This window comes from Cricetulus griseus, assembly GCF_003668045.3.
Source record: "Cricetulus griseus strain 17A/GY chromosome 1 unlocalized genomic scaffold, alternate assembly CriGri-PICRH-1.0 chr1_1, whole genome shotgun sequence".
NCBI lineage: Eukaryota > Metazoa > Chordata > Mammalia > Rodentia > Cricetidae > Cricetulus > Cricetulus griseus.
This window is the reverse complement of record NW_023276807.1, coordinates 67,675,893-67,697,806: the sequence shown is the minus strand read 5'-3', so window position 1 is coordinate 67,697,806 and position 21,914 is coordinate 67,675,893. Positions and strand designations below refer to the sequence as shown.

Sequence of the window (21,914 nt, the reverse complement as noted above, 5' to 3'; positions counted from 1 at the left end):
CTCATACAAGGCCAATGTTTGAATCATTGCACAGACACACATTATCAGAAGTTGGGGTGCTTAAGCACCCTGCTGAATAGCAGAGTCAGCTCTGCATGAGGGCAGTGCCAGACATGTACACAAAGGAGACAGGAAGGCAGGCTCAGCCTGGTGGAGCTCACCAACTCTGCCAGTTGGGGGCCATATCCACTGCCAGGCAGCTCCTCTGCACACCAGGCTGCTGGTTGAGCATGACCAGGGACATACAGCCCACAGGGATATGCTGCTCTGCAGCCAGTGTGTGGCATAGATGGTATTCTCAGTGGCAGAACTCATAACACAAGGTCACACAAGGGACCGCTTCCTTGGACCCTGTCCTGGAACCCAGCTTCAGCTGCCATGAGGAGAATCTGAGCTGTCCACTCACATCCCACCAAGCCTGGTGTGTACAAATTCACACATATCACAGCAGTGAGATACCTTCTAGACCCCAGGACCATATTCCCCATCACATGGAGCCAAAACCCACCAAATGCTGACCAGGCTTCAGATTTGGGCAAACACAGGATGCTGGTGTTGCAACACAAGTCCTGGGTGGTTTTGCTGCTGCAGGAGGGTGCTGATGAAGCAATCACATACAAGGCCTCTGTGTCCCCATGGGGAAGGACATCTGCGTTCCACCACAGCTCATCTGCACAAGGACAGCTCCTCAACATGACAACTCCGAAGAAGAGAAAAGTTAGCTTTTCTTCCTTATTGCATTTCTCATCAACAAGGGGAGCAGAAGCCTCCCGTGGTGATACACCTGCAATCCCAAGCACTTGGAAGGGGACACAGAGGCAAGAAGTGCATCATGTTCTAGGACAGCATGGTGGACTCGGAGCTCCAGACAAGCCAGCTCATGTGAAAAGACCCCACCTCGATAGAAAATAATAAACAAACAACACAACAAACATACAAACAACACCACCGGCACACAGAGGAAGTGTACACTCTTAAGAAGCAGGAAGGTGTCCAGTGCGGGAGGCCAGAGGAAGGGGCTCTACAAGTGGTTCAGTTAGGTGCGGCTGCAGAGTGAGGGCAGGCCTGACAGCACAGTGGCCGTAGGAAAAGGAAGAGGCAGAGGACAGCGACTGTGGCTCAGAAGGGGCCATTACCAGAGCCCAACTGCCAGGCCTTGGTCCCAGGCCCACAGCCTTCAGAACCGTCAGGAAATGAGCACAGAGCTGAAAAACTTACACCAGACTAAATTCTGTATTTCTAAAAAAGAAGATTTATTGACTTTTGTGTGTCTGTGTGCCTGAGTGAGACTTTTGTGTGTCTGTGTGCCTGAGTGAGTTTATGTGCACCTATGTACAGGAGCCCACAGAATTCACAAGAGGGCACTGGATCCCCTACAACTGAGTTCCAGATGGCTGTGAGCTACCATGTAGGTGCTGGGAACCAAACCCACGTGCTCTGATGAGGGGGAGGGGTAATTGTTCTAACCAATGAACCATCCCTCCAGCCCCAAATTCCACTTTTAAAAAAAGGAGTCAAGTTAACCAAGCATTTTGAGCTCACAAGATGCTCACATTTTGCATATGAAAATAGACGTATAATGTAACATACATTAAGAATGTGTTTTGTATAAATTTTGATTATCTTAAAAAAAAAAGCTACAAAATGTTACAAAGACAGCCTCCATAAACAACACATAAACTAAAGCACAGCTGCTGCTTCCCAGGAGTTCATTAGCAGCAGCCAAGAGTTGTCTGTCTGTCCATTCAGAAAAAGGATTCCAGGTCCATGGAGAACATGGCTAGACATGTGTGCTAGCGACTGTCTCCAGGGCCCTGGGGAAACACGAAGACTTGGGCTCCAGAGGACAGCTGTAGTGGGATGCACTCTGTCTGCAGGTCATCAGCACACTGTAGACAGTGGAGGGAAAGGGTTTTGCTTGCTGACAACCAGTTTCTGATGCTGATGGGAGATGTAGCCTTTAATGTGACCCTGAAACAGAGAAAACCGGATCAGCTTCCACTTCTGAGTCTCAGTCACATCAAATATGCCAGGTGACACAACAATGATGAAAACCACTCTTCCCTGGGGATAGCAGCTTAACAAACACATATGGCAGAGAATATGAAATATAGGTTATACCGCTCTCTCACACTGACCCATGTGAGGCCCTTTGAATAGTATTTCCTGGGAAAACAATTAGTTATATCAGAAAATACCTTCACAAATACAACAGGTCTTTTGACATAATCGCCACACTAAATAGAAGTCTTTTGGTGAAACTGGCACCACACTAAATGGAAGTCTTTTGGTGACATTGGCGCCACACTGAAGCCTGCTGAGAGCAGGCAAAGACTCACATACCATGTATATCAAGTTGGCCAGTATGCACTGGACTTCATCAATGTCCACATCTTCCACATGCATGAATTTCAAGGCCACCAGAAAGGCATCTAGAGATAGCTGATGAGTTTTGAGTAACAAATACCTATGGAGGAAGAGAAATTACCATAATTAACAGCAGGACTCAGTACTTCAAGGATCAACAGGAGGAACCCTGAGCTGGTTAATAAGAAATGACATCATTTAGTGAACCAATGAACACACATATTTTAAGTTGCCACCAGCTAGATATATCCTAAAACATACCCCACAAGCAACAGCTATTAAACACAATAGTATGTAAGCTTCCTACTATAAACAGACACTGTACAAAGGAATGTTTTAGATATTTCCTAGCTATACACAAGGACTCTATGCCTCTGATAGACAGTGTTCAGCTCACACACAGGAAAAGGAACCACCACATGTAACTCCCTGACACTCAGTGGTGGGGAGGATAAGCCAGCTGCTGTGCTAGAAAAGGCTAGAGGACATCAATCCCACAGCTCGGACAGGCAGGTGTCTGGCACTCCAAGCTAATGCCATTATACCAGCCTTCAGGGTCAGCCTGTCCCATGAGGGGCAGGATGCTGCCCCCACAGGCTGCAACAGCCTGCACCATATGCCCCAAGGGTTCCATTTGCCAGACACTCCACTTTCTTTTTTGCCTCTGTGTGTGTGTGTGCGTGTGTGTGTGTGTGTGTGTGTGTGTGTGTGTGTGTGTGTGTGTATGTGTGTGTGAGACAGAGACAGAGAGAGACTGCAGGTGTGTGTAGAGTTCAGAGAACAACCTCACCTGTCGGTCCCAGCCTTCCACCTTGCTGATAAGGGTCTCCTTATTGCTACTGTTTCATACCTCATAGGTGAGTTGGTCTGCAAGCTTCCAGTTTTTACACAGATTCTGGGGTTCAAACCCTGGTCCACAGGTTTGCAGAACAGCACTTTGCCCACTGAGCGTCTCCCCAGGCCCACTCACACTTTCTTGAAGAGGTTCCTGTAAGTGATGATCTTCAGCTTCTCCAGGATGAGGAAAATGCCACAGCGGATGAAGAAAGTCTCGTGCTTTGCCAGTGCCTCGTTGAGCAGCAGCAGATTGCCCTCACTGGGCAAGGAGAAACACCACATGGGCCACAGAGCAAAAACCCAGAGAGAGAGATCAACAAGGTTTAAAGTACGACACATGTGCAGTCTCTGTTAGCCTCCTTCTTAAGACAGTGCAGAGGATGGACCTACCTGACGGCCTTGGTCACTTCCGAAAACTGCATAAGGTGGTATTTCCTCAGGAGCTCGATGGTCGGCATGTGACCCTAAATCAGAGAGTCAGCATTCCATAACAGAACACTTCACTTGGAAGAAATGTTTACACAGTATGTCTGGGTGTGTATGCTACACGTGTGCAGGGGCCCAAAGGCCAGACCAGGACATCTGATCCCCTGGAGCTGGAGTAACAGGTAGTTATGAGCTAACCGACATGGATGCTGGGAGCCAAACTCAGGTGCTCTGCAAGAGCAGCAAGTGTTTGTAACCACTGAGCCATCTCTCCAGTCCCAACAGTAAGGTTCTTGTCAAGAAATTAGCTTTCAACAAATACATAGCAAACCAAACTTAAGGTCACCAACCTGATGACCCGAGTTCAATACCCATGCAGTGGAAGCAGACAGTCATTCTCTGACCTCCATGAGTATTGTAGCATGCACATCCATACAAATAAACACTAAAAAGTCAAAATGTAGCAGGAAACTAGAAAAAAGCAACTCTGATCAAGAAATAAGGATGCCACAGTTCTGTGACTCAGTGGGTATGACCTTGATCTTGACCCTGTCGTGAGTCTGTCACTTATGTGACAAAGGGCAGGAAGTAACTGAAGAGATGTCAGGATATGCATAGGATATGTCTGAGGAGTTAGCCCAAAATGCTCAACTCACTCTTCAGTGGGATTGGGGTGGGGGAGGGGCAGCTTCACTGACTTCCCTTTATGAGCTATTCTGAACTACATATGTTTCAGCCATATGCAGCACTATTCTCCCCTCTCCCCCCCCTTCTCTCTCTCCCCCACCCCCACCCCCATGTACTCGTCTTAGATGTGAAAAAAGCAGCACTTTACTTTGATGCTATGCCAGTTGACTAGTCTACCTATGTGGCTTTCCCATTCAAGTATCAAAAATGAACTTGCCAGGCGTTGGTGGCGCACACCTTTAATCCCAGCACTCGGGAGGCAGAGGCAGGTGGATCTCTATGAGTTCGAGGCCAGCCTGGTCTCCAGAGCGAGTGCCAGGATAGGCTCCAAAGCTACACAGAGAAACCCTGTCTCAAAAAAATAAAAAACAAACAAACAAACAAAAAGAACTTTAGTGTGACATACACCTTCCCTTCAACTAAGAAGTGGAGGCAGAAGGATCAGGGTTCAAGAACAGTCTTGGTTACATTAAGTCTGAAGACAACCTGAGGTACATAAGACTATCTCCAAAAAAAAAATTTATTTGTTATGATTAAGAGTCCCATAGGCAGACTGGAATGGCACTTTCCCTTTTTAGTTAGTTTACTGAAATGAATTTAGTTAAGGAGAAATATAAATAAATACACTTGTCTCATTTGCTTTATGAATACTTAAGTTCAGAGCTACTTTCAAGAGAAGCAAACACAGCAGAGCTCCCCTGGAAGGGCTCGTGTAACCTCTGATTCGGGGCTGTGCTCACGTGTGGCCCACCACTTTGGTCAGCCAGCCACCTGGAGCTCCAGAGACTGCTATCAGTCACTTACGAGCAGCATTTTCACTGGCAGCAGGTAGATCAGAATCATCCTCTTGTTCTTCTGGCTGGAGCGATGGCAGTGCTCAAAGGCAAATGACAGGTACTCCTCAGCTGCAGAAAAAGCAGGTCCCCATAGGTCAGACCAGGCACAGCCCACATACCACCTAGTGCCTATTCCCTCTCCCATGGCAGGCACAGCATTCCAGACTCATCTCTGGCACCAGCGACTCTCCTCAAGTAAAACTCACAGCCCCAAATTCAACAAGCACTGGTCTGGTATTCTTTGCCTGCCATGGTGGGCCGATGGGTGACCTACTTAACAGAAACTGGATTAACTTCCTTTGAGACTCTAACTTGCTACAGTCATCTGCAAGTCATTGAGATTAGCCTTTACAGCTGGAAAACACAAATGCAACTAACACACTAATCAAGACACAAGTAGAGAAAACACACCACACCCAGCAAACAAAGTCCTTTCCACCAAATGGCCGTGCGCTTTAACAAGGTCCTCTTCTGCACTACGCCTGTCCTGCCCACAGCTTCTAAAGGTGTTTTTACTGCATGGAAACAGTCTGAACCTAATAGGTTTAAGCATACAAGGAGCATTCAGTTTGTCAAGAGGCTCTACCCTCAGGCAGACTGTCAGTAACACCCAGCATAGACCTCAGAGGCTTTCACCCACTAAGGAGACCTGCTAAGACAGTGAGTAGGAACAAGCCCAAAGGTGTAGTGCATGGCAGCGTCGGTAGACAGAGACTTCCCCAAAAGGTGAAGCCCTGCCAAGACAACCTTGGTCGAGAAGGACATCAGCTGTTGTAGAAGTCTCTCCTGCACTGTTAGCACCAATTATAAAAGAACAAAGATGTTCACAGCACAGGCTCACCTCACAGACCTATCACCATAGGCAGCAGGCCCTGGGTGAAGTTTGGGGCTGAGGAAACCTGAACCGAGAGTCACCTCTGCTCCCAAGTATAGCTATGCCAGAGTAAACCTCCACTCTCACACTTGGAGGTAACTGTCACTGGGGCAGGACTATGTCTTCCACCTCATGCTGTCTTACTAGGAGCCCTGTGGAGCACAGCCACCGACAAAGACTGAGCCCATAGTCTGCACATCACTCCAGCCAGCAAGTGTAACTTCTGCCACCTGGCCCTGGAGAAGTGTGGCATTTACTACCACGTGGATTAAGTCCCAAGGCCCTTGGGCACAAAGGAAACACAACCTGACAGCTACTACATGGGGAGACTTCCTGCTGCCATTAGAGGGAGTCAGTTTGCTCTAGTGTGGGTTGAACTGTAGTGTGAAGCCCATATTCAAAAATACATACATGGGCAGCACAAAGTGGACTTGTTAGGTTTGTGAGTGTTCTGCTTTGTTAAGAGCTCTTGCAGAGGACTTGGATTTGGTTCTAATACCCACATGCAACCTCACAACCATTTGTAACTTTTGTTTCAGAGAATCACACACCCTCTTCTGGCCTTGATGGGCACTGCATGCCCAAGGTGCACTTAACTTTGTACAAGTGGGCAAAACAGGCAAACACATAAAGTAAAAACAAATCTTAAAAAAAAAAAAAAAAAAAAAAAAATGATAGAAGGAAAGGAAGGGAAGGGAAGGGTAAATGAACCTAAAAGCCAGGCATGAAGGTGCACCTGTAGTCTCAGGACCCAGGAACTTAAAACAACTGATAAGGAAGTTCCGAAATAAACATTTTAAAAGCAAACAAAGGATTGGTGGGAAAGGGGGTATGCCCCTGGGATAAGTGAATATGATCAAAACACACTGCATGAAATTATCAAAGAATTGATTTTTTTAAGGGAGGGAGGGAGGGAGGGAGGGAGGGAGGAGAGAGGGAGGGAGGGAGGGAGGGAGGGAAGGAGAGATGGACTGATTCCCATGATTCCCAGCAGAGCTTAAGACATAATATCTGAGTATTATGGACAGGGCTAGCCTTTCTCAGTGCACAGAATAGCTCAGCCATCCCAAAGACAAGGCTCAAGACATTCAGGTTTAAAGTGAAATGGAAGAGCTGGGCAAGAAACTGTGGGTTGAGAAACGATGACTGCTGGTAGACAGTATTGAAGCATCAACTCTGGCTACATTAGGGTTCCTAAAATATCACTGAGCTCTCCTAGAAACACATCAGTGGGATGTCATCACAATGCTCCTAAGTTAGGCTTTCTGTTTAAAAGGGGAAGAGAAATGGACAATAATCAAGAGAAACCCTTGTTAAAAAAAGTTGACATCTACTAAAAACATAGATTAAAAAAAAAAAAAAATGGCAAAGACACCATGGAAGCCCAAAGTGAAAACTCCACAGACAAGCTGCAGTTTTTTGCTGTCACAGAATCCCAGGTCTGACAGCAAAGAAGGAAGCTAACAACTGCCCCTTTAGGCCTAACCTCTTGCTTTTTCCTGGAGAAGGGAGTATGTGACCCTCTTAGAAATAGGGCATTTGGCTGGTGCACACCTTTAATCCCAGCACTCAGGAGGCAGAGGCAGGCAGATCTCAGTGAGTTCAAGGCCAGCCTGGTCTACAGAGCAAGTTTCAGGACAGACCCCAAAGCTACACAGAAAAACTCTTGTCTGGAAAACCAAAACAACAAAAAAATAATTATCAACATACCTTGCTTGAAGTCACTGTCAAACATTGCCTTACGCCCAACATAGTATTTGTATGTGACCCTCTGTGCAGTACTATAGTCATCTTTCAAATTTGAGCTGTCAATGGCTCTGATAAGAGGTTTACACAAATGGAGTTTGTTGATCTATAATAAAGAAGAAACCATTTACGATATTCATAAACAGTATCAACAGAACAAGAAGATGGAAGAACAGACATGAACTTCTGCTTTACTTTCTTGACATGAATTTCAAAATCATCAAAATATCTGTAAAAAAAACAAGGAACTACCTGGTACAGACAACACACACTCTAGAAGGTGGAGTTCTGAGAGGGGTGTAGCTCTGAAGAAGAGTCAAAGCCAAGGCCCAAGAAAAAGCCTGCACTTAGGCCACACTTGCAAGGACAAACTAAATGTCCCATGAAGTGAAAGATAGATTCTCAGACAATGAAGTATTACAGGCTGTCCTTTGCCTACTTGATTTTATGAAGCAAAGTCTGATTCTTTTGTCCATCCATAAGTTTACCTATCACTCTAGTTCCATAAAGTTGATATAACACAGAGTTAAAAGGCTCCAGAGAGGGGACACTTATACCCAGAGGTCAGGTACATCACAAGGACTAGTCACTCAGTGTTCAGGGCCTTAGTCCCACAGGGCTGGTCACTCAGTATTCAGGGCCCTGTGTCTGGGGAAGCTACATTTCCGAGAGCTATCTGTACTGAGTCAGATCTTCAGTACTTATTTTCTTTTGTGGCACAGGGGTCCTGGTTCTAGAGAATTCTGGGCAGGTTTTCTCCACTGAGCTCTAGTCCTTGTATTTAAAACAGAGCCTTGCTCTTGGGAGACCCTGAATTACTGACAGCTTTTAGAATCATTAACGTGGCTGTGGTTAGAATAATTCCCTAGTACGTGACAGAAAGCAAACTAAACAAGTAACTTATCTTGGCAGATAGGGAATAAGGCTACAAAAATTCATGCAAAAGCAAACCTTAAAGTAGATTTTAAATAGCTGGTTCACCAGGAACAGCATCCCCCACTTCTTAGAGTCCTCTATGCCAGCACGACTATGGGAAGAGCAAATAAATGTGATCAATTACAAAACAAACTGCCAGGACAAATGACATAGCCACCAAATAAAAGGGCACTTACGTGTCACTGGCACAGACTCGGAAGCAGCTCATCAGGAGCTCAGCAGCTTTTTCCAGCATGTCTCCTACTTTACTCTTCCCCTTCTTTACCAACTGCTGATCTGCCTAACAATATAAATTCGATTATCTTCTTAAAGCAAACAGAGGCAAAATTAAGAGTCCAAGTCCCCAGTAGTGTACACATCAGCCCCTCTCATACTGTATTTTAAGGATTGAGAAGTGTATATATATATTGCCATATATATTGCCCATATCTGTTCTCAAGTCCAGCTGACACTAGCCCATTTGGCTGGATGGTCTTTGTCAATCTGACACAAACCTAAACATAGCTGGGAAGAGGGAATCATAATTGAGGAAATGCCTCCTAAGGTTTGCCTGTAATCCAGTCTGTGAGGTATTTTCTTAATGATTGTTGGGGAAGGGCCCAGCTCATTGTAGGCAGTACACCTGGGCTGGTGGTTGTGGGTGCTATAAGAAAGCAGGCTGAACAAGACATGGGGAGCAAGCAGGTAAGCATCACTCTTCTGTGGTCACTGCTTCAGTTCCTGCCCTGACTTCCTTTGATGATGGACCGTGATGCAGGGCGGTTTTGGTGATGGTGTTACCGCAGCAACAAACAGCAAACCAGGACACCAGCCTTGATCTGCTTTGCACAGTACTGAGTAGCTTCCTCTCAACTTAGTCTCTGACTTTCCCTCCTGCACATAGCAGTCAAGCCCTGAACAAAACATACCAAGGGACGTGGTGTCACTTTTACCCTGTGTTTAGGAGAGAACCAGACTGTCTCTCCCCATTTTTGAAGATGGTCCACAAGCTGAAAGCTATAAGGGCTTTAGAAAGGTGATTAGGCCTTGAGGAGGTCCTGGTGAATGGGGCCAATGCCCTTATGGACAAGGTCCCAGAAGGACTAAAACAGTGGTTCTCAACCTTCCTAATGCTGCAACCCTTCAATACAGTTCTTCATGCTTTGGTGACACCCAACCATAAAATTATTTTGTTGCTACTTCATAACTGAAATTGTGCTGCCGTTATAAATTGTAACATAAATATCTGCTATGCAGGATATCTGCTATTCGACTCCCCAAGGGGTAACCACCCACGGTTGAGAACCACTAGGCTAAAGAGCTGCCTCAGAGATTAGAAGTACATTGCTCTTACAGTACCCAAGTTGGATTCCCAGCACTCCTACAACTTGCAGTAACCCTAGCTCCAGGGGAATCTAACACCACCTTCAGCCTCCACAGGCAACTACACTCACAGACATAAAACATACACATAATTAAAATACAAATAAGTTTTTAAATGGGGTGGGACCAGAGCTTCCTTGCCCACCCACCATGAGGACTGAGCAGAGAGACAACCATCAGTGAAACAGAAACAGACGGCAGTCTCACTAGACACACAAACTTGTGTTGGACTGTGACTCTCCTTATCAGTGAGATATCAACACACTATTTACAGCCCACCAGCCCACAGTACACTGTTACCACAGTCAGAATAGACTGAAACAGAACTATGACAAAGCCACATAATCACGCAGGTGAAAGAGAGAATGAATGGGAGAAATTTGGGAGGAGAAGTCAAGGATCGAGGAGCAAGAGAAAGAAGAGAAGATACAGGGCCAGCCACCCAGCCATTCAGCCATGAAGTAAGAGTGAAAGTAAGGTATACAGAAGTAAGAAAAGAAAAAGCCCAGAGGCAAAAGGTAGATGGGATAAGTTAAGAAAAGCTGGCTAGAAATAAGCAAAGCTAAGGCCAGGCATTTATAAGTAATAATAGGTCTCTCCATGATTTATTTGGAAACTGGGTGGTGGGCCCCCCAAAAGAATAAAAACAACCAATTACAGTGGCATATGCTCATAATCCCAGCCTAGCAGGCAAATTCTGGGCTAATGAGATGAGATCCTGTCACAAGACAATCCCATAAAACAAAAGATAGATGCAGCCTGAGGAATGACATCTGAAGCTGTCTCTTCCTCCTCAAGCATGGGTGCAAACATACACACACATTTCTGGGAGCTTTGGTTGTGTCAAGAAAAAAAATTGTCTAAAAGGCTGTTAAAAATATGCCTCCCTTTCCCCATTCCTAGAAGCCTCAACAAAGCAGCATCTTAAAATGAAGTGAGTGCAGAAGCAGCAAGACCAATGGTTTCTGTTGAATTGGACGAGGTTAAGAGCCGGAGACACTAGGTGATGCCACTCTTTCTTCTTTTTTGTTTAAATTAGTCACCAAAAGGTTTATTACTGTCATTGTTTTATGTGTTTGAGTGTTTTGCCTGAAGGTATGTCTATGCACCATGCATCTGGTACTCACAGAGGCTAGAAGAGGGTGTCAGATGCCCTAAGACTTGAGTTATGGTTGTGAGCACTGTAAGGAAAGCAAGTGACCTTAACCACTGAGCCACCTCTTCAGCCCCATATTCCTCAGTTACTGTCTCTCCAACCTGAGATTTCTACTTGGTTCTTTTTTGCACCTTCCATCTCTTTACTGAGAACTCCATGCTCTCCTTTGTTTGGGGAGCTCCTAATTGTTTTAAAATCCTTATCACCTCATTCCAACAACTGTTGTCACCTGGGTGGTGGAAAATGCTGGAAGTCTCTTTGTGATCAGTGATCTCTGGGGTATTGTGCTAGAAAGCTACAGGCCTTACATATGTGCCCTGCTTCAGCTGGTCTCTGTTGGTCTCCCTGTGTTAGTGGGACATCAAAGACCCTATGTCAGGCTCTTCACCAGGACAGACAGGAAGCCCAATCTTTCTCTCCTTGTCACAGAGCTATGTGAACCCTAACATCTCCAGACCTGCAACTGCCTTTGTGAGAAGAATAATGAGCAGCTGGCCTGGAACTAGAAGTCACTGACAGTTTTTAAAATTGTAACAAGGGTCTAAGCCCCGAAAGATGCTTCTATGGCTCCAGAGATGAAGTGTAATGCTCCCCTGTAACACCCGGGACTTGAACCCCTCAGCCACCACCCGGACCTAAAGTACCAGTCTTTAGCACAGGCTGCATCTTAGAGTAGAGGACACCAGCATCATTCTACTTGGCATCACAACAGCTTGCCGTTTCCCTCTACACAGAGAGAGTCTGTCTGCATGGACCAGAGGACAACCAGCCAATCTGCCTCCTGGTCTTTCCCTCCCTGCACCAGATACACCCCACTTTCTATTCATCCCCCAAAACTTTTAGGAAGCAAGACATGTATATTAAGTAGTAGTCACCCAACAGATTTAAATTTAAAACAACAGTGACTGGAAATTGAACTTACATTATTGGCAAATATGCGAAGGTCAAGTGCTACTGCATACATGACAGGCAGAGCCCTAAGGGCAAAAGGCAAATATGTTGAAGAGCTAAAAGGTCCAGCATCCTACCACTGACACCAAGACTACTACCCAGAACCAGGTCCACACCCTCCAACTCAGATGGTGGCATTTTGTTCTGCATCCGTCACACTGCAACCTTAGACATCCTGGCCAAATACTCACTCACTATTTACTCCATACCACTGTCCCAACCCAGCTCAGAAAACTGGACTCAGGTCTAGCTGGGAGTTCCCAGAACTTTGTCCTTCCCGAACTATTGGATTAAGGTCTCTTTATTTCCAAGCACAGCCGGGTGAAACACAGGCCAGAGCTAGGTTAAGAACCCAGCCAACGCGGCCAGAACAAAGAGAGCCCCCCGTCCCCACATGCAGTCCCTTAAGAAGCCCCCTTTACGTCATCCCGGCTTTCCTTCACCCCGCCCTTATGGGCGAGTCCCCAGGTCCACCTGGTACCTGCCCCAGGACTATTGGGCGGGGCTAGGGTGACTCCCTACACCGAACTCCCCACCACTAGCAAACAGTTCAACTGAAAAACACTGAGGATCCAAGCAAAAACCAGAATGTATAATTCATACAGTCATCAAAACAGCTCTGTGTATATCTAGCTGCCAGCACTAGGCTTTCATTCATGTGTAAGCTAAGTCTTCACATGGAAAAGAAAGAGTACAGCTGGTTGGTGGTGGTACATGTCTTAGAACCCAGCACTCAGGAAGCAGAGGAAGGTTGATCTCTGAGCTTGAGGTAAGCCTACAGAGCAAATTCCAAGACAGCCAGTGCTACACAGGGAAACCCTGTCTCAAAAAAAAAGTACATTAGATACGAAGACACACATTTGCAATCATAACATGTGGGAGGTTGAGGCAGGAGAATGAAAACTGCCAGGCCAGCCTAAACTACAAAGAAAGATCCTGCCTAAACTCTCCCATAAGTGCCCCTCAAAAATTGGAGCTAAGGATGTAGCTCAGTGTATTGCTTTACCTAGCATGCACAAGGCCTTGGGTTTGATCCCCAGCACTGTATTAACTGGGTGTAGTGACACATTTCAACATTAAAGCCATGGAGTTAAGGTCAAAGTCATCTTCTGCTATAATGAGTTTGAGGCTAACCTAAGGCAGAAGCTTTAAAAGGTGTAGCAATATAACTAAGTAGCAGAATGCTTGCCTGCACATGCAAGGACCTGGGTTCGAGCTCTAGTACTAAAGAAAACAATTGCTTAAGGACTGGGTTGGTTGTCTATGAAAGGCCTCTGGCTACTCTAGTGTAAACAAAATTTGAATACTTTCCTAGTTTGCTAGTAAGTCATAAATCTTAAGGTTAGTTTTCAAGAAATTTAAAATAATCCAAAGGAACTATAGTGTACCTTTAGCCAATGTCTAAAACCAAAAGTTAAAAATTGATAAATAGGCTGGGTGGTGGTGGCACACACCTTTAATTCCAGCACTTGGGAGGCAGAGGCAGGTGGATCTCTGAATTCGAGACCAGCCTGGTCTACAAGAGCTAGCTCCAGGGCGGCCTCCAAAGCCACAGAGAAACCCTGTCTCAGAAGAAAAAAAAAAAAAAAACACAAAAAAAAACACAAAAAGCAAAAAGCAAAAACACACGATAAATGGAGGGGGAAACATGTGCTTAGTAAATATTTCTGTAGCAGAAATACTGAAGTAGCACTTACTACAGAAATACTGTACATAACCTATTTGCTTGGCCATTCCAGTCTAACCCCAGCCCACGACGACATCATTTACTAATCTCCAGCTATTTCTGTTCATGCTTACCAGTTTTCTTCTTTATGAGCCTGGAATGCCCTCAGAAATGATGTGCTGTATTAAGGAAGGTATGACAAGCAAATTTGAAGTAATGCTCACTTAGTAAAAGTAGACTAAGAGGAAAAGTGTGCTCTTTGGATAACTATGTCAACAGTAGAAAAACCTTGAAGGTAGAAAACACACTACAACATCCATGTGTCAGAGGCCAAGTAGACTCAAGGCATTCACTTCATAAAGACCTTCTCCAAAACAAGCCTTTTTATAAGATTTTTCACGTAGACCAGGCATTGTGGCACTCCTTCAATGCTAGCACTTGGGAGAGGAAAATTCCAGGCCAGCCTACCTATAAGACCCCACACACCCCCATTAAAAAAAGAAAAAAGATTGTGTGTATATGTGTGTGCGTGTGCGTGTGCGTGTGCGTGTGCGTGTGTGTGTGTGTGCGCGCGTGCGTGCGTGCGTGCGTGCGTGCGTGCGTGTCTGTGTGTCTGTGTGTACAAGTCTGTGTGTGTGGTGGCTAGATGTCAACTGTGAGTGTCATTCCTCAGGCTGGCCTTCTTTCTATCATTTAGACTAGCTAGTGAGCACCAGGAACCTGCCTGTCTCCAGTTCCTCAGAGATGAGATTACAAGCACACACCACCACTCCTGCTTTTTCTATGGGTGCTGGGGATCCAACTCAAGTCCCCACACCTACAGGGCAAGCTCATTACTAACCAAGCCACCTCCCCAACTGGTTATAAGATTTTTCTTTTCTACATTTGTACTTTCTACATTTGTACTTTCTCTGAGTCTAATGATCATGAGCTACAATTAAATGCTCAAGAATCTGTAGTATTAGGTTTATTTTACCAACACTAGAAGTCTTAAATTCTAGGGAGACTTGGCTAGTAGCATTCTCTTCTGAGTGTACTTAAAACACGGTAGTTCTCAAGAACAAACTAAAATCTAGAGACCTATAAATACTTAGCAAGTACCAATTTGTCACTGTGGGGGCAGGCTTTGAGGTTTCCTCTGCTTAGGATACTGCCCAGTGTCTGAGGCTACTTCCTGTTGCCTTCTGATCAAGGTATCAGCACTGTATCTGCCTACACACTGCCATGATGATAATGAACTAAACCTCTGAAACTGTGAGCCATCACCTCAATTAAATGTTTTCCTTTGTAAGAGTTGCCATGGTCATGGTGCCTCTTCACAGCAATAGAAACAATGGGGTATGGGATGGAATGTCCTCAAAGTAAATACATTTGCATAAAAATGACCTCATATAACCCTGAATAATATAAATAAATAAACAGAGTTCAGTATGTTAAGCAGTGTACTCCCTTACTATATAAGTAACTGTATAAGTGAGTCATAAGGGTCAGACTAAATATAGGGATCCAAACAAAACTGTTAAAATGAGTTTCTCTTCCAAGACATTGTAGTTCCTTTTTAGTTGAAGGTTTAAACTGGTCCAATGTTTCAAGACTGTGAGCCTCAATAACCCACGGTCATTAACACACAGGGTAAAGGATATTGGACTATCACTGTCTGGCACTTGTACGCCTCTATGAAGTCGTGATTCCCCACGGCATAGGTACACCTGGAAAAGACATCAGAGGCTGAAGGGCATCTACACATGGCACCCAAATGCACATCAGCCCAGAGTGTATTCTATCACACACGCCACCCATTCTCTACTATTCCTGGAAGGTAATTCCTGCTTGGCAGAAAACCACAGACAGGAAACACAAACGACCATTTGAGTGACAGCAGTGAGTGTAAGGGGAATCCCACACAAAGTTATGACACTACCCTGTTGAATCCCAGAATATGGAATTCTGGGAATAGTTCAGCTGTTCTGAGTAAGAGGACTAGCCACAAGCATGGCTGGGCACTCCACAGCTGGCGCTCCATGCCGTCAGTGGGCCTCCAAAGACACTCCAACCAGGTTCCTGCTGGCAACAGAGCCAGTTCATCACCAAACCTGGAACCACACTACAGGAGCACACAGCTGGGGAAGCAGGGGATGCCTCTTGTTGCCAAGGAACACAGTGACACCCCCAACTCTTCCAAAGGCCTGTCCCAGCTTGCTCGAAAATACAACAGGCATGCAGGCAGAGGACAATCCTACACACATGGCTTTAGGATATAAAGTTCTGCCTGAACTGCCTGTCAAGCTGCAGTGAAAGCAGCAGACAACTCAAGGAAATAAAGAGAAGTTCCTGTTTGTTTTGCTCAACTCAGATTCTTTTCCTGCAAGGCAAAGATATTAAAAACCACATTATTTTCATGAGAAAAGCAAGACCTCAGTTAGGCACTACAGCTATAATAATAAAAGTCTAACAAGTAGAAATACCAAGTGTGTCACAAGAGGCACATGACACATTTGTCCACTTTTCCGAGTTAATTATTCACTGCTCCAAGCAAACAATGATGCATAGTAAAATCTGAGTGGATTTCATGATGTGTTACACACATGCAGCCATGTGTGTTTGTTTTTCCTGCTGCCCACAGATTACCTTAAATGAGCCGCAAACATTTCATCATAGGGGGGCTCCAGAACTTGCTGGCATTTCTCTTCTGGAGAGGCCATCTAGTCCACAAGGAGAAAGGGGTGGGGTAAAGTTAGTGGGCATGAAATGGCGGTGTATACAAAGAGCTTTAGATGAACACTTTCAGAGCTTCACAGCCCAAGAAATGCTTCAGTCTGGCACTTCTAAGGGAAGGGCTCATTGGTCCACCAATATCTATATTTCAAGAAAACAAGAAGCCCAAGAATGCAATTCTGTTGTGTGCTGAAGTTCATAAAACATGCTATGCACTTTCAGACATATTTATTTTTGTTTTATTTGTTGTGTGTGTAGATGATTGATGTGTGCCTTTGTGGGCCATATATACCATGGTGTGCACACACAGGTCACAGGAATACTTTCCACCACTGGGCTCTGGGGAGTAAACACAGGTCACCAGGCTTGCTCAGCAGGTACTTGTACCAATCAGCCATCTCATGGGCTCTCACACATATTTTAGTACTTAACAGCTAGTCAGTCAAGAAGCACTTCAGTGATTCCTATGACCTTAATGAACAAGGTGTACAGTTCCTTCCATAGAAAAGGTCAACAAGTTAGTGATGTGAAGAGTCACTCTAAGTGTTCTGGGCTGGAGGCTGACAGTAATTCCCAGCCTTAACTTCTCTCCAATGGTAAAGTCTAGATGATTTGAGCACACCTACGAGAATAAATTTTACATGTCACCTCGACTGGCCTTAGAGTACCCATACAGAACATGACCTCTGGGTATCTAGAGGATAGTTCTGGAAGAAACAGGCCTGAAACTGGTGACTCTGTAAAAGAGATATCCCTGTCCAGCAGGATGGATACTCACCAACATGCTGAGGAGCTGAACAGGACAAAAATAGTGAAGGAAAAAACCACCCCTTCTGGCTCCTGACTGCCATCTGAGCTGAGACACCATTACATCTCAGGGAGACCTTGAGTCCACAGGCTCAGGACTCAAACTCAGTGGCAGCACTGGCTTCTCCAAGCCTCTAAGCTGAAGACAGCAGGTCATGCAAGGACCTTCTCAACTTCTATAACCATATGACCCAACTTCCCACAGAAATCAATCAATCAATCTCTCTCTCTCTCTCTCTCTCTCTCTCTCTCTCTCTCTTTCTCTCTCTCTCTCTTTCTCTCTCTCTCTCTCTATCTATCTATCTCTCCCTCTCTCTCTCTCTTACTCTATGGATACATGTATTATGTATGTATAGATGCATTTCTATCGGTTGTTTTTCTGACTAATAGTAAGCTAGAGCAAAATGAACAGGAGTTCTCACAAGAATAATATCATGCATACACTTATACATAAAGGTGGAAAGGAAGAATACTGACACCAGAAAATCATCACTCTGAGCCAGGGAGATAGCTCAGCAGGTGAAGGTACCGGCTGCCAAGTCTACAGGTAATACTGTCTATACCATAGTTAAATTCCAAATGGAAAATGCTCCTATTCTCAAAGCAGGGCTGGCAAATGTGCTCCATGAAAGGCTTTGCCAACCCTCTGCAGGCTTATCTACCTGTGCCACTGTGGCAGGGAGGCCACCTGAAACCAGCATACAGCTCTACTCTCCAGGAGGGATCCTGGTTCCGAGTGGGAACTTGGTGGGTTTCACCTGTAGTGTATAATGGGTTCTCATCTTTGGGGCAGTTGAATATGGACAAGGTCTAAGTTCCATGGCATCTCCGCTAGTGACATTGATATGTCACTGACTTTAACCCTAAGTTACACAGGGATCAAATATGGGAGTATGAGGTACAGCACTCAGTAAGTAAAATTTTCAAATGAGAGTGGCAATATTAGTTTCCTTTTATTCAAACTTTAAACTTCCATGGGAAATTGACAGCCCCACAGTTCTCTCTGGATGCATGTGTAGCCCTTCCTGACTGAGAGTCAGCTTTTCCTCACCTCTCTCCATTCTCTCTAAACGACATGGGCAAATCTATTACCTACCTGGAGCCGTGGGTTGGCAACATGAGGGTGCTTGAAAGACACCAGCTCTGCACAGGATGCTCCATCTCTAGTGTCAATGGCTTCATACACCTGAAACAAGAGGAAGAGGAAACTTGAGCAGATAGGCAAGCATCCGCTCTCACAGATCCTGAGCAATGCATTGCATACCACATATGCAGTTCTTTCCATCTGTGAAAGAGGCCAGAACAACCAAAATGTAAAGCTGTACAGATAACAACTTCATTTGAAAAATGGGATCTTCCTAGGACAAGAAAACAGGAAAGCCAGAGTCCCAGAAAGACCCTTCTAAAAGTCTCCAGGACACTGGCCTTATACGAGGCACTAAGATTATAAATGCATCATTCCATCATTCTTCCCACTCAAACCATGGCACAGCCTTGTAAGGAGAAGCCTTGTCCGAGTTGGTATCAAGGATTCTGGTCACTTGTCACACTTGAACATGACTCTCTGAAGATCTCCAGAGTTCTCTCCACAGGAAACTTATGGGTAGTTGAATTTTCCAACTGAAGTACACATCATGAAATAGAAGCACACTTCTGAAGGCTGTAGGTGCTAGGAGTACAGTGGGCACTGAGGTCCACATACCAGGTCTATGTGATGTGCAGTGTAGGGAGCAGCCCTCCGGAGCTGTTCATTTCCAGCGACCTCCTTTGCAGTGACCTTGGCTATGGAAGGATAAAATAACCTGGTGGCTCTGCATGTCCACAATCACCTAAGCTGTGTCTAAAGCCTCAAGTACAACTTAACTAGCAACTGGCTCAACTCCACAGGACATTGCACTCAGGTCCGGAATTCAATTTAAGAGTGTCCTATAGGAGTCCTGCTTCAGTAATAACATAAGGGAGTTAGGGGTGAGGAAGAAAATAAGGACTGTGACAAGTCTGAAGGAGCAAATCTTGAAACAGTGGCTGAGTGCTGGGGATGAAGCTTAGGGTAGAGGGCGTTTACTAGCATGTGCAAGTCCCTGGGGTTAGTTCCCAGTACTATTTAAAAAAAACAAAAGTGCCAGGCCACTCCATGGGTATCTCATCCCTAGTACCCAGACACCTGCCATAGGTGCTTCACCAAATGGTAACATAAAAGCTGCATCCTTTTAGGTTAGACACCATATGGATCATGAACTTATACCGAAAGCAAGCACCTGTGCACAGTACCCTGGGTTGGCACATCAAAGAGTTTGCTTCAGGCATCCCAGGAGAGATCTCTCCCAGCTGACTAGGTCTTCTCAGGTCCTCCATGCCAGACCACAGAGGTACCAACTGCTCTTAAAACTCACAATTCCTTAAAAGTGTACACATTAAACAAACAAACTGTACCTGTAAGGAGGATAAAATCTAATCAACTCTACCTCAACAGCTTCTGGGAAATTAACACAGGAAACATGGGAAAAGGGATACAAACAATTTATTTATCTACATATAGCTGCTGGCCAAGGCTGTCATCAAGGTGTTGAAATAGGGACTGGTCACTTAGCCAACTATAAGTTCACTGAGGTTCAAGCATGGCTCTCCAGAAACAGTCTTTTGAAACTGCTAAGTATTAAATATTTGCACTCTAGAGCCAGAGTCTGAGTGTCAACTGTGCTGCTTCTGAGCAGACTTGGGTCAGCCACCTACCGAATTCTTCAAGGGGGCCTCATGACTGAATCAAACTGAATACATTACCCATGCAGCATCGACAACAGTGCTGCTGCCTAAAAGGCACACAAGAACCTACAGCTGATCAACCCAAATTGTGTTCACTGCCTGAATCAGATAAGCATAAGGACTCTCAGAGCTCTGCTGAAAACACACAGCTAAGAGGTGTGTTGATGAAAGTAGGAAATGCAATTTACTAAGACAGCAAACACGATCGTTGCTCACTAGCACAAGGTCTGAAGACTGGCAAAGTGCTCAGCTTTCAGGTTTAGCCCTCTGGCTTTGCTCTCCTGTAAGCCACTCTTCGTGACCCAGAATATAAAGGTACAAAACCATTAGCCACACAGCTCAAGTGTTAGGGAGTAAAACCACACCCACTGATATAAACAAACAAATGAAAACAAAGTAGCCCAGGAAAGTGGCACACCTTTAATCCCAGCCCTCTGAGGCCAGCCTCGTTTACACAAGTTGCAGGACAGCCAAGGGTGGGCGACAGTGAGAATCTATCAAAAGCAAAACAAGATAACTTCTGCAACTGCTACGAAAAACAACAAAATATGACAGCATAAGAGACAGGCCTCTACTAAATGGGTCATTAGAAAGGAATAGCATGATGTGACTTAGCTGACAATCAGGGACAGCTATAGTTGACACCACCACCTTCCACAATTAATCAGGCCTCTTCCCTTCTGAGCATATAGGCTAAATTGCAGTATTTGTTCCCAAGCTTCCCTAATGAGATGTTTGAGACAGCCAAGTGCAAAACCAAGATTCATAAACATCCATGAGCAGCAATGTCATCCGTTAAAACGTCCATCAGACTTTCCCACCTGGCTGTCCCTTGCACCAGGTGTGCTGAATAGTGGGATTCATACCTCTCTCGTCCTAGGTTAGCGGAGAAAACGCAAACTCAACCCTCAACCCAGATGCAACGCTGCTTGCCTGTGCCATTCGCGGGCCTTGAGCAGAGGGACACCTCTCTTAAGACCCAGTGTGCTTCGGTGCAGACAGTGCTACACGAACAGCCGCTTTTACAAGTGGCCTCGATTCTGCTACCTCCACCTCGAATCCTCCTCCGTCCCAGATCCGGCGGGAAGCACTTGCAACTTTTGAGCAAAGCCTGCTGCCCGCCCCATGCAGCAAACGTTCTTCACCTCAAAGGCAGCCGCAGACCTCCCCCCTCCACCGGTCCCGGACCTATCTGACCCAGCCCCAGAACCCACCCTCGTGGCCACTAAACAAGGATACCGGGCAACCCACCTGCTGTAGGTACTGGTTAATGGTGATGTGCGCCATAGCAGCGGCCGCGGGCGTTAAGCACCTCACTTCCGGCGCAGGTCCGTCTCAGCTCCTTGTCCCTACACTGTATTTCCCGCACGTTTTTGATTCCGGAACCGGTGGCGCAAACTGAACGAAGCTGGCCCGAGCACTCCCCTCCTAGAGCTGTCAGTGCTCGGGGTGCAGTCACTGAGGTGTCTCAGCTCGGGCGGGGGCGTGAGCAAAGGACGGGGGACTGACGTGGAGGAGTTCCAACCGACTTGGGAACGTATCCCCGCGTCCCGATCACGTCCTGTGTCCTAGCGACTCCCCGTGTCTCTCATCCCTTCGATCCTCACTTTGCAGAGACGCTCCCGGCTCGCACACCCTCAAGTGCACAGAACAAAAGTCAACCCCACTTGGGAACACGTCCCCGTGCTCTCCTAGCCCTCGCTGGAGATGTCCCCGAGTCCTCCCACCCCCTCACTGGGGCATCCCAGAGCAACGGGTGTGGAGTATCCGGTTGTCACGGAGCAT

The 21,914-nt window shown here is 45.8% G+C and overlaps 1 protein-coding gene across 2 annotated transcripts; it reads right to left on the bottom strand.

The window, feature by feature from the left end:
- Positions 1-1,232: 1,232 nt before the first annotated feature.
- On the bottom strand, positions 1,233-21,649 carry Pcid2 (PCI domain containing 2). Of its 2 annotated transcripts, XM_027387825.2 has the most exons (14): positions 21,381-21,649; positions 18,463-18,552; positions 16,473-16,546; positions 15,488-15,553; positions 13,979-14,020; positions 12,150-12,204; positions 8,886-8,989; positions 8,725-8,800; positions 7,738-7,879; positions 5,122-5,222; positions 3,595-3,668; positions 3,338-3,463; positions 2,344-2,467; positions 1,233-1,971 (listed from the first exon to the last, which is right to left on the bottom strand). In XM_027387825.2, the coding sequence occupies exons 1-14, from the start codon at positions 21,414-21,416 to the stop codon at positions 1,882-1,884; spliced, it is 1,200 nt and encodes a 399-aa protein (XP_027243626.1). In that variant the 5' UTR covers positions 21,417-21,649; the 3' UTR covers positions 1,233-1,881. The 2 variants fall into 2 exon arrangements, with proteins under 2 accessions (XP_027243626.1, XP_035309324.1); XM_035453433.1 differs by lacking the exons at positions 12,150-12,204; positions 16,473-16,546; positions 18,463-18,552; positions 21,381-21,649 and having other exon boundaries at positions 15,488-15,538.
- Between the last annotated feature and the right edge of the window lie 265 nt (positions 21,650-21,914).